At 45.6% G+C, this 13232-nt stretch overlaps 1 protein-coding gene across 1 annotated transcript; it reads right to left on the bottom strand.

Moving 5' to 3' along the window:
• Positions 1 to 9438: 9438 nt before the first annotated feature.
• On the bottom strand, positions 9439 to 11215 carry LOC119405871 (uncharacterized). The gene is made up of 2 exons (XM_037672699.1): positions 10152 to 11215; positions 9439 to 9556 (listed from the first exon to the last, which is right to left on the bottom strand). The coding sequence occupies exons 1-2, from the start codon at positions 11213 to 11215 to the stop codon at positions 9439 to 9441; spliced, it is 1182 nt and encodes a 393-aa protein (XP_037528627.1).
• Positions 11216 to 13232: the final 2017 nt, after the last annotated feature.

Below are 13232 nucleotides of genomic sequence, written 5' to 3'. Positions count from 1 at the left end.
AAAGTCTGAGCCATAATTCTTCATCGTCATCAGTCGTCGCGTCAACAGAGTGCACATAATGCCTTACAGACGTGTAACTGGTGCCTCGCTTCTCCGCCGAATGACGAATAATGGCTTAGTAGGTGCTTCTGAACTTCACAAAAATTGTTATTTATGGCATAGTGGGTTCCTTGCTAGTGTACTTGTTATAGGAGCCCCAAGAGAGCTTACAACGGGCTCTATAAACACCGCTCTTCCAGCTTTCGCTGTGACTATGTTGCGGTTTCAGCGCAGGCCTGGCGTTTTTTTATTTTTCTTTGCATGAATGAATGCCGTGAACAGATGAAACTACTGGTGCGCACGAGTGGGACTTGAGTAGGCTTTGAGTGCAACCCGACCACGACGTTCACACCCTGCACGAGGCGTTTTCATGTTAGCGTATCCTTAAACTGGATACACTTGTCCTTTTAATCTGAAATAATGAGTTTCCTTCGCGCTTGGAGTATTACTTCCCCCAATGGCGACATGATCAGCGGACCCAGCTATGCGGTTCTGGCGAGCTGAAATTCCTCTGCTTCCCCAAAGTTTTCCTTCGCAGTGACTCTGAAGGGCGTAGCAACAAAACTATGCGAAATTTCAGTACATGCCTAGGCCCCAATGAAAAATAAAAATCCCCGGCCTCCGCGACTGCATTTTCGATGGAGGCGAAAATGTTTGAGGCCCCTGTACTTGGATTTGGGTGCACGTTAAAGAACCTCAGGTTGCCGAAATTTCCGGAGCCCTCCACTAAGGCGTCTCTCATAATCATATTGTGGTTACGGGACAGTAAACCCCAGATAATGTTATGTTAAAAATGAAATCCAAAAAGAAGTCTCCTTATCGTTAAGCGCGAGCCATGCGGAAGAAGCGGGAACGTTTCGTTTAACGCCTACTCGGGAGTGTTTTGGATCAATAGCTGATTACGGCTTTCAGAAAGGAAGGATTGCACAAAAAAACACAGCACATAGACAGAGACGATGACACCAGCGCAAACATAATCTGGGTGCTGTGCGGTCCATACGCTGTGTTTTTTTGCGCAATCCTTCCTTTCTAAAAGAATGCACCAACTAGACCCTAAACGTGTACTACTGATTACGGCTATCAGCTTTCCTCAGGCTGAAAAAAAGCCCGGCGTTCAAGTGGCCCCAACCTTCGACAGGGGAGGGGGAAGGTGATCACCGCAAATATAATCTGGGATAGTTTTGAGTTGATAATAACAGCGGCATTTTTTTTTTTCTTTTGCCGTACAACATTGCTCAGATGTGAGAAAATCCGTAAAAATGGCTCGATTTAACTTGTGGCATTTCATACGCCTTACCATCGCGTTTGTCTGTTGTAGACTGCTTGAAATTCTCGTGGACTGTTGAAAAAAAAACAAATAAAAAGTAGAAAACGGATTAAAACAAATAAACCTATAGCGTTGGAGGAGTTGCAGGACGCAGAAGAAAGCCAGCTCGAGCTCAAGAACACAAAGTGGTATAGCCGAAAACTTATAAAACGCAACGTGAAGTGCACGCTGTTATGCGACAAAGATGACAATGCCTATACATGAGCAAACAATTCGGCAGATCCCACATACAGTGGGAATCGATGTTATGCGAAGCATGCGGCTGGAAGGTGACTGTGGCGTAATTTTTTTACTGAGCGAAACATTACAAAATGACGCTAAAGATCTCTATAAATTTTATACTCACACATATATGTTGAAGAGCCGCACATGTGTTATATAATCAGTTGTTCACAGTTGGGTAACGCTGCCAACGGCAATGTTGGTATTACCAGCACCAGAAGTTGTAAGTTGATATGTAGTGCTTATACTTGCCCCTTTTTCACGAACCCGTGTGCATGTGTGGAAGTTCTTGACAGTTCTTCAATGAGGTCAGCATCACCATGGTCAGTGAGCACCAGCACTTGGTCATGACGTGTTATTGGATCCGGTCGCGATCGCGGTGACGAGGGGTCCATGTGTAGTGAAGTATGAGGTATAGTACAGCTGTTGGAAATCGTGGATGCCTCGTTCATTTCGTCGACAAACTGTATGTCGATAGAGCCGGCAAGACGTTGGAACCTGAAGTCACCCTTCCTGTTGGTAAGGTATAGGCCGTCGAGGCTCGTAGGCCTGGATAGTGCTACGTAGACCAACATCAGTGGATGGTGTTTGTCGTATTGGTAGACTGCCTGGGCGTATGTGGCCTACGTAGCCTAGTCTACAAAGCGACTGTCAGTCAATCTGGCATCATCCTCGGTCACCGTGAGGCCATCGCCCAGCCTCGTAAGAAATGAAGATACGGCGTCGTTCTGGCGGACTATGTGCACTTTACGCTGCGGTGATGTGGATATCATACGTTTAACTTTCGTTAAGGTATTCCTCCGGGGTTGAGCAATGCTTCAATATAGCTTGCTGAATCATATGAATACAAACGTAATGTTTATTAGACTTCTGTAAAGCGGAGGGAACACTGGAACCAGAGACGTTATTCCGATATGACGCCTGTATAGGCGTACAGATCGTAGGAGTTTCATGTAGTGTTTATTGCTTTCTTGCAATATTAGATAGCCAGCACCATAACCACAACTGACGCTGCACCGACATTACGCCTGCATAGGCTGTTTTTCCAAACCAGTTTATAAGCCTGGCGTGGCTCTGTGGTAGAACACGTGATTTCCGCGCACAATGCTTGGGTTCGATTCCTGTTGGGATCCTAATTTTCATTCTTTCCATTCGTCGGGTCAACGCTGCCGATGTCGGTTTTTCTTAATGCTGTCGCACTTAAGTTACGTATGTCTGTTCTCACCGTTCCTGGGTGATATAAACTGTCAATAACCTGTGGCGCGTACCCGTATACCGCGGCCCGTGGTAAACGGGTATGTGCCACACGTGTCTGGAGGAAAGGATTTGACGACGTACGCGACAAAATTTTCACGTTATGACCCGACAGTCATATTCGGCAAATCCCCTTACCCTCCCATGCCCTTTTGGTCGACACCAAGCTGAGGAAGCGATCATGAGAGCACCCAGACGTAGGCGGCTAGATAGATAGATAGATAGATAGATAGATAGATAGATAGATAGATAGATAGATAGATAGATAGATAGATAGATAGATAGATAGATAGATAGATAGATAGATAGATAGATAGATAGATAGATAGATAGATAGATAGATAGATAGATAGATAGATAGATAGATAGATAGATAGATAGATAGATAGATAGATAGATAGATAGATAGATAGATAGATAGGAAACGCGCAAAGTGCCAGAGGTTCGCTAAAAAATGCTTCGCATTTAATAAAATATCTAAATAATAAACAACTCGGTGGCGGACTTATCAAGTGGGGTAAAACAGAAAGCGCTGATAATTGCCTTTAGCACATTTACGTAACTCTTAATTCAGCAGTTGAAAAACAGATATTCAAGTTTTCGGTCAATGCCATAATGTGCATGTGCATCAAAGTGCTGTAAATAGTCTATTATAAAAAGGGGGCCACATTAAAGACTGGAAAATAACTGCCTGTTTATGGCCCAATTTACTGAAGGAACAGTGTCAGATAGGTAATGGACATGCGACAATGAGGTACGTATTGTTAAAGTATTTTGCGCCATTACTTTAGCCGGCGCAGTCTGCAGAGCTTACGTAGAATTACAGAAGCACTTACGAGCAAATTATAAAAACAGTGAAATTGAAGTAACTACACACAACAGAGATAAATTCGTGTGAAATTTGGTGATTTGCAGGGTGGCTGTGTTTCATGACCTTTGTCGAATAGTTTTGTCACTAATTAGCTGAAAAGGGAAATTCGCGGTTGGTTTTTGTTGAATATGTCTCATTTCGACAAAGTTTATTCTTTAGGGGTACGCTTGACCATTGCTTATGCCGTGTTCAGTGAAATTATCTAAATGAGTGACTCAGACACACCTACTCAGTATATATTTGAATAATATACGCACTGATTATTGTCCCTCAGTGAACTTATTTCACAAGAACAATAAGAGAATTACGATTATTAAGATATTTCCGTTAATCATTGCATTGACACGTGATGTGTACTTGAGGTTTGTAATAACAATTCACTTTGTAGATGAGGGTATCTGTGCGAGAATAGAGAAAAAGCAGGTTAGCATAGAAAGAGTGGAACACAACTGCATGACTAAGCACCATATGTTGCCGGTAACAGCAAACAGAGAACAAACAAACACACCATGTCGCGACGGACCGAGAGAAGCAACACGTGGATGGAAAACGTGCGCTTATTTGACGGCGACCGAATTAAACGAAGGAAACATGGTTCTCACCCGCATAGGTGCTGGTATATTATTAACCCTTTCGGCCCTGGCGGTGTCAATTGACACCATGACACAACCTTTCCTCTAGCACCTCGGAAATGAAACCAAAACTCGCCATTCTTGGGGGAATACTTCTTCAATGATCCCCACTGCGATTGACACCAAAATGGTGACATGCTTGCGGAGCTGGGAGCCGTAGTGAAGAAGAAGCTTAACCGAAGTCATGGGTGACGCCGTGGCGGGTCAGCTGAGGCGGCTAAGCGCAATTTACGGGTCGCCGTACCGAAGCTGTTTCAATGAGTATCACACTGAAAAATGAGACGTGGTTCACATTTTGTGTACTCCAGTGAATAGCGGGAAAAAAGATGTCATTTTTCTCATTTCACAACCGCTGAGCCCTGATGACCTAATTTGATGTCATGTCTGTAAATCCATTAATACTTGCACCACTGGCTCAATTTTTCGTTTCTGGTCTTCTGAGGTCATAACTATTAGGAAAACAAACACAAAAAATGTCCCCGACCAAAATAAAAAATCCAGGGCTGAAAGGGTTAAAATGCACCCTGGGCGTGGTTCTGTGATGTCTACCTATCCTGTAGAGAACCATGAGGGGGGCTCTATGGGATGACGCATTCACACACATTTCTAGCATATTATAGACGAATTGAAAAACCAAAACACTTTTTATTACACCTTTGTGTGTATAGTAAAAACATTTTGTTTATTTACTACTTAAAGAAGGAACGGACGTTAGTTGTGAATAATCCGCAGTGCTCCCTGGTGTCAGCGTTACAAATGTGAGTAGTGGCGTTGTGCATGCACATGTTGATTCCCAATGACGCACTGCGTACTTTTCATGCGGTGTCCTATTTGAGCTACATCTTGCATTCTGCCTATATCGGTGTTGTCTAAGTTTTATGACGCAAGTGAATGCCTCTGCTCCCCGAACAACGCCGCACAGTAAGCGCGTCGCTCACTTAAACACGCTACTCGTAATTTTTTTATACATAAAGTTAGTCTCCGACTATTTTTTTACGAACTCGATTTCACACTCGTTCAGCAGCGTGACATGAGTGAGAAGCAGTCGGAACCCATATGAGTTCCTACGCGCAGTACCTACACTCTAAGGCAAAAGGGTGTTAAAAGGGTGTGTGGTTCGTCCCTTTGGTGACTAATGGAGCTGCCGCAACCATTATTTACTTTAAGGACTATTGGAACTAGGTATAACCGTTAGACCCCACAGATCACCTCAATAGACTAACATTTAGTCCTCACATTTACGCATTACCGGGCAACTGTTAGTCCCCACAGATCACTCAATGGACTAACATTTAGTCATCACATTTACACCTTACCGGGCAACTGTTATTCCCCGCAGTTGCACCTCGCCGGACGGACCGCCTGTCCACTCAAATACTCAATTCGAATGAACTCTTTATCCCCAGTTCAATTGAACCGTTAATCACTTGGGATCAATTTATGGAGTTGGTTGGTTGGTTGGACCTTCGCAACCTGGCGCAACCCACTGTGGGGGATCGGCCATGAAACGGGCGGCACCTTATTTTTGAGATACAATTACTCTCCTGAGGGCTTAATACATTTCTCGCGTTTCTTTTTCCGCTGTGAGCAACAAATTGCCCGGAAAAAAACAAGCGAAAAAATATTTATTCTAGTCATGCATGTAACACTGCTTTAGCAGTCTACGCGATAACTAAAGACAAAAGTGAGACAATGAAACGTTTTATTTTTTTCTATACATATGACGTTTCTGCCTTCTATCGGTGAAATCACTGTGAACTTTCCGATACTGGTTCAGCCGCGTTGTCATATCTCGTACCGTCCTTTTTGTGAAGCTGCTCCAACGGAAGCGACACATGACTGGCACTGCACGCTCCAGCGCACAGAGCATTCTGCACGTTGTGGACAACGGTTGCATCTTGCAAAGCCCAAGAAGATTGCAAATAGTTAGTCACACGTGAAGATGAAGACGCACGCACATGAGAAATACGTGCAAGGTTAAATTAAAACACACGTCTAAATCATGGCAAGAAAATAATTTCACCGTGATGTCACACAACATCAAAGACGCATTTCGAGCCACATGGCGCTAGCTCTCCCACTGGGGGCGCTAGCTCTCCCACTGAGAAAAGTTAGTGGGGCGGAGCCCCCCACTTTTTACAGTGGTCACTATCGGCTGCACGCTGGGAAACCATATACTGAGGCGAAGTTTTATTCTACACAGCAATCATTTAACTATATAATGAAATTTATTCTGTGCTGAGCAGATTGTCTCCCGTTCACAAAGAGCACGCACTGTAGGTTCTCTGCGGTGCAGGCCGCCTATGCGACTCTTTGCGCTACAGCATTGCAAAGAAGGCTACCGCTCTTAACGTTAGAGCACGCTGTCATGATTTTATTCTGCTCTGCCTGGCCTGAAATTAAGATAATCAACGACGCCAATACGGGTAGGAACCAGTAAACGTCTTATGAACTGATCAAACGCCCTTCGTGTTTCAAGAAATATATTTTCTTTCATCGGAAAGGAATAGCATCATCACTGCTTTATATCCAATTTGCTATGAGTCGATAACGGCAGAACTGTTGAGTGTTTTATTAGGCCCTATTGGGGGAGCTAAAGAATGTTTTCGCTTGAGTTTCCGATAAACCTGCTTCATCTCGCCAATGTTTTTATGATAATCTAAGAAGGTTAGCCTTGCTTATCATATTCTAGCTTGCAGCGATTGCGGCGGCTTGAAACAAGGCGAGAAATAAGGCAGTGGACTCGAGTACATTGAAAAACCTACATTTCAAGCTTGTCCCGCAATGTGATCTACCGAACCAGGAAAATGGTCATGGTCCACGGTTTTCTGGAGTAATAATTTCTGGAGTTGAACGTCCCAAAATCACGATATGATTATGATATACGCCGTAGTGAAGTGCTCCGGAAATTTCGACCCCCTGGGGTTCTTTAACGTGCACCTAAATCTAAGCACACGGGCCTCAAGCATTTTCGCCTCCATCGGAGTTGTGCACGCGCACAAGCAGCTCAACATTGTTATACCACAAGTGAAAATATTCATTATACTTCCTATGAATGCATCTTGCCAGCTGCTATAAGTAGCGCCTGCCAATGAGATCGGCGGGTAGCATTCTTGAATGACATTCAGAATGAGACACTGTCCGGATATTCGAAAAAATGCTTAGGCATAGTCCAACATAATAATGGGCTGTTTAGTGTGCACACGTCATTTTAACACCGCGAGAGTTCACCGATTTGTGACGTAGCGTAACAAGCACGCGATTTTAATGCACACATTTTTGACGAATGGTAAACAACCAATGGCCAAAGGTATGCCTTATTGAAAATTAAGTATTCTCTTATTTTTTATTTTGTCGTGCACGAGTGGTCATTATGCAATGGATCATTTTCGGGTTATTTATTGCATCGCGTTACGAGCAGGTGCCGTGTGTATGACCCAGAAAATTTCGACCAATCATAAACAGCTAACGACCAATGCGCAAGGAAATAATGCGGGGTAGTTTAGCGTTATAATCAGCCACAATTCTTCATAGAAAATTTGTGCCTGCACGTTTGCATAGGCATATTTACTTGGAGCGGTCGGAGAGTCTTCCAAGCAAAATAGAAAACAGCGCAATACAACGAAGACAAGAAAGACCAAACAGGACCAACGCTGTTCAGGGCTCGTCCTGTTTGGCCTTTCTTGTCTTCGTTGGATTGCTCTGCTTTCTACTACGAAGTTCGCACACTCCAAGCAACGTTGCAAGTACAAATACGATGAGTATAAAGAATGTAAGACTCCCCTTCTACTACAAATGCTTACTTAAAAAGAACTTATGGTTGAGAAGTTAACAATAATAGTAATGCACTAATGGTAGTAATAATAACAATGCGCTCGAAACACTATTTCCACTAGGACTAAACAAGACAAATATAAGATACGCAAACCTGGATATCTGCAAGAAAGTGTACCACCAATTACGGAAAAGAAAAGGCGCGGTCACTGCTGCCGACATTAAAAAACGCAATTATTAGTGAGCAGCCTCTAGTCGCGTTAACAAAATTTCATTGAATGATACAACTATACTACTCGGGAGGCCGCCATCGTCATAATGGTATTCACGCATAAAGCTGTGTGGGTAATGTATACGAAGTGCTGCTCGCAATACTATTACATGCATAACATGTATATGTATGGTTGTCCCAGTGTATGCTGCGCACAACTGGCTGTGCGTTTTTCTATAATGATATTAAGCAGTCCTAACCAAATTCTATCTCTGTATATGAAAAATCACATCCGATTTAGTGCGAAGGAAGTTCTCTCTCTCTATACTATATATATGCAGGGTGTTTCAAGAAATGTGTCCAACCTTCTAAAAAAATCAGGAAAATGCGATATTTGCTCGGGGCTTTCAGAGTTGCTTTTTCTATAGCGGCAGGAATTTTAAGGCAGTTAAGGACATTCTTTAGAACAGTATTTAAGAAAGTTACATTACTTAACTTTTTAATCAGTGGAGTTAGGTGATTGTGTCAAATGGGAGAATTGAAGTTCTTCATGTGAGGAACCCATCCGAGCTTTTAGATTTCGAAAAAGCGTCCAGTAGTAATTGTTGTGGCGTAATGAAATTCAACGAAATGCCACGGCTTTCAACTGCGAAAGCCGTCGAATTTGGTTGAATTTCATTACTTCGTAATTGTTACTAGGAGCCGCTTTTTCGAAATCTCACTGTTGGGATGGTGTGACGTTAGTGTCAGGTTTGGGCCCAGGACCACTCAGCAAGGAACTGAATCGAAACACGAGTGCACACACACACACACACAAGAATATATTTACAGGAAAACGTAACGCTTAACGAATAACACTTAAAGTAGTAGAAACGTGCAGTCCTAGCTGTATTCAATGTCTCTCTAAATTATAAGTGTCTCGCCGTGTTTCGATGTGGCTTGCTGGACGCCAGCGCCGATCGCTCGTGGACTGTGCGCCGTCTGGCTCGTTGCCGTCCTCATCATGCGTCGCAGCACGCCATGACACGGCCTTCTGCCGCAGCAGCAGCAGTAGAGTATCGGCAGCTGCTTGGTAGCTCCGCAGCAGCTCTCGGCCACCACGTTCGTCTCAGCAGCGCACCCGGGTCGCGCCAGCCACCCGGAACGGCAGCAGGAACATCGGCCCACAGCAGCGAAACTCGCGGCCACTCTGGACGGCAGCCAGAACCACGGAACTCGCCTGGTCCCTGGGCCAGTCACCCAGCCGGAGTCCAGGTCTCGTTCACCGGTTGTCCAGCTGTCAGGAACGGCAGCCGGAACAGCAGCGGATCGCCTGGTCCCTGGGCCAGTCGCCCAGCCGGAGTCCAGGAACGGTAGAGTGCCTAGACGACGTTGTCTAGTTTCCCGGACCAGACGTCCAGCCGAGAACTGACTGTCCTTGCATGCGCTGCCTCGAACCACCGCACGCACCACGCGGCACGCTTCGTTTTCTTCATCGCCCCCGCACGGCGATCACTGAGTTGTTTTTTTTTTTCCGCGCCTCTGTATCATGACAACCATAGTGCAACACCATGACAACATAGTGCAATACATTCCCATTACACCCCGCTCAGGTACTCTGCTCCGACATTATCCGACCCTTTGATGTAAGAGACTGAAAATGAGTACTCTTGTAAGAGTAGGCTCCATCGCAAAACTCTATTGTTCAGGTGTTTAGCGGATTGCAAATATTGCAAAGGCTGGTGGTCGGATTGTATGACAAATTGTTTGCCGTACAAATACAAGTGGAATTTTTGCACCGCCCAGACAAGCGCCAAACATTCCCGTTCGATGGTGGAATACCGGGTTTCTCGAGGCAATAGGTTGCGGCTCGCGTAGGCAACAGGATGCAAAACCTGGTCCTCTCCTAGCTGGAGCAGTACGGCACCAAGACTAGTGGTCGAGGCGTCGGTGCGGAGAACAAATTCCTTTGTCATGTTGGGTGCTTGTAGAATGGGGGTATCTCCAAGCTTGTTCTTCAAAATAGTGAAAGCTTCTTCCTGAGACGGTCCCCACGCGATGGTATTGCTCTGCCCTTTCCGTGTGAGGTCGGTCAAAGGCTTGGTGATCTCAGCGTAGTTTGCAATAAATTTCCTGTAATAGCCCGTTAGACCCACGAAAGACTGCAGGGCTTTCTTCGTCTTTGGCCTTGTAGTTGCGACGATCTTATCAAGCGTTCTCCGAAGAGGTTCAACTTTACCGTCTCCAATTCGATCGACTTCGGTTATGACCGACACCTGCTGCACTGGTAAAGGTTCGCGTTCCTCGTACTTTCTTAGCATATTGATGTGGAAAATTTTTCTTTTTCCATTTATCGCGAGAACGTAGTCGACCTCATTCTTGCGCTCGACGACTTCAAATGGACCTTTCCATTGCATGAGCAGTTCGTTGGAATCTGTCGGCAGAAGAAGTAGCACTTTATCCCCAACGTTTAGCTTCCGAGGACGGCTTTTGCGGTCGTAGTAAGTCTTTTGTTTTGCGCGTGCTTTTTCCAATTCATCATGCGCAAGCTTGCATGTCTCTTCCAGGCGGTGTCGAAGGTCGACCAAGTAGGTATAGGTGGTGAAAATTTCGCCGTCGATGTCTTCATTGCTCCACAGCTCCTTCAGTAGCGTCAGTGGTCCTCGCACGTGACGACCGTAAATTAGCTGAAAAGGCGAGAAGCCCAAGCTCGCTTGCGGCACCTCTCGGTAAGCGAAAAGGAGTGGGGCGAGGTACCTGTCCCAGGAACGTGGTTTTTCCTGGCACATCCTCTTCAGCATCATCTTCAGCGTCCCATTAAACTTCTCGACGAGCCCATTTGCCATGGCATGGTAGGGGGTCGTTCGCAGAAACTTGAAGGCAAGAAGACGGCCCACCTCTCCCATGAGTTCCGCTGTGAAACTTGTTCCTTGGTCGGTTACGATCTCCTTCGGTAAACCGACTCGAGAGAAAATCTCAATCCTTCTGCTACATGCACAGCATCGAATGCGGGGAGTGCAATGGCATCCGCATATCGGGTGGCAAAGTCGATAAGAGTTAAAATATAACGGTTGCCACGGTCCGACTTCGGTGAGAACGGACCGATTAAATCGACCGCAACACGCTCAAAAGGCGTACGAATGACAGGCATGTTGCCCAGAGGCGCAACACCAATTTTACCTTTTGGTGTCGTTCGCTGACACTTATCGCAGGACTTGACGAACCGTTTCACATCGCCATGCAGATCCGGCCAGTAAAAATCTGCTAGGATCCGATCCGTCGTGCGCCGAATGCCTTGGTGTCCTGCCATAAGGCTTTCATGGCCGACTTCGAGGATATGCCTTCTGAAGATCTTCGGCACGACGAGCTGTCTAAACGTCCTGCCTGTCGCAAGACAGTACTGTCGGTAGAAAAGTCCATCTCTTTCAAGAAACGAATAACCGTGGCCTTTCGGTAACTTGAAGTCTTTACCGACTTTAGCAAACACGGCTTTCAATGTTTCGTCGTTCTGCTGCTCTTCTGAGAACTGGTCTTTTGTTACGTCGCACCACTTTATCTTCGGCACAGACAGTGGCGTTATTTTGCTCTCGTGAGGTTTAACTGCAGCGGAAACATAGTGAGGATACTCCTCAGCTTCCACGCTGCAGTTTGGAGTCGCATTGCCCGTCTGGTCGACTGTAGGAGGCTTCCACTTATGATCCGGTTTGTGAGGATCTCTGACACCCGGTAGGTTACCAAGCACCAAATCATAGAGCGGCTTGTCCATACAAAGCGCTGTTATCTCTCCCTTAAAGTATGGGGTGTTCACGGGAATACTGGCCTCTGGTACTTCTATGGCGGAACCATCAATGAGCAAGACTCTGCTACTCTTCCCGGTCAACCGTTGTTTCGGCACTAGGTCTCTTCGTATAATTGCAGTATTGCTGCCCGTATCTCGAAGAACCCTGACTAGTTTACCCAACACTTCGCCTTCAACTACTGGCATTCCTTGCACCAGAAACACTGGTATCCTTTTCTCCATACTTGCATTAGGAGGGTAACGTTTCTTTCCTTTTTTCCCTCCGCCAGTGTTGTCACTCCATGAAAAACCGTAACGGTTCTCGTTCACTGCACATGCGGAACTTTTTTCTTTTTGTGCCTTCACGCTCCAGCACTCGTCGCTCTTGTGGCCAATTTTCCCACATACTCTACACTTTATTGCTTCTTTAGCTGGGTTCCGACATTCATGTGCTTGATGTCCCAGACGCTTGCATAGCATACACCTTGTAGGTGGTTTCTTTGGAGCATTATCAGGATTCTTGAAATCCTTTGAGTCGTCTATAACCTTTCCGAGGTTGGATAGGTTTTGTGCTTCCATGAAGCGATCAGTAGCGTCAGCTAGCTGGTGGAGTGACTTGCACTCGCGTTCTTTCAAAAATATCGTTAGCTTCGGATGACAACAGCGGAGAAACTGTTCGGCGAGCATATGGTCTCGAAGGCCATCGAATGTTCTGGGCACGTCAGCCATGTCAACCCAGTGGTCGAAGTACCCTGAGAGTCTCGCAGCTAACTGTCTCCCGGTTTCTCCATCTTCAGGTCGTGCCTTGCGAAATTTTTCTTGGTACCCTTGGGCAGTGAATCGAAACCTCTGCAACAAGGCTTTCTTTACCTTCTCATAGTCTAGAGAATCTGTGGCAGTCATTCGGCCAATTACTGTCAACGCTTCACCACTCAAACACATGCTCACAGCTAATGCCCACTTCTCTTGTGGCCAGCCTTGTCCTGTTGCCACGCGTTCAAATCTTTCCAGGTATGCGTGCAAATCATCACGTCTGTCATCGAACAGCGGAAGCAATTTTTGTGGATTCAGTACTGCAGAGGAGCTACTCGGTTGAGCCATAGAATCAGAGTTAGCTGTTGCATCTACCCTAGGAGCTCCTTCTT

Source organism: Rhipicephalus sanguineus, chromosome 9 (assembly GCF_013339695.2).
Source record: "Rhipicephalus sanguineus isolate Rsan-2018 chromosome 9, BIME_Rsan_1.4, whole genome shotgun sequence".
NCBI classification, from domain to species: Eukaryota; Metazoa; Arthropoda; class Arachnida; order Ixodida; family Ixodidae; genus Rhipicephalus; species Rhipicephalus sanguineus.
This window is presented reverse-complemented; position numbering and strand designations above follow the sequence as displayed.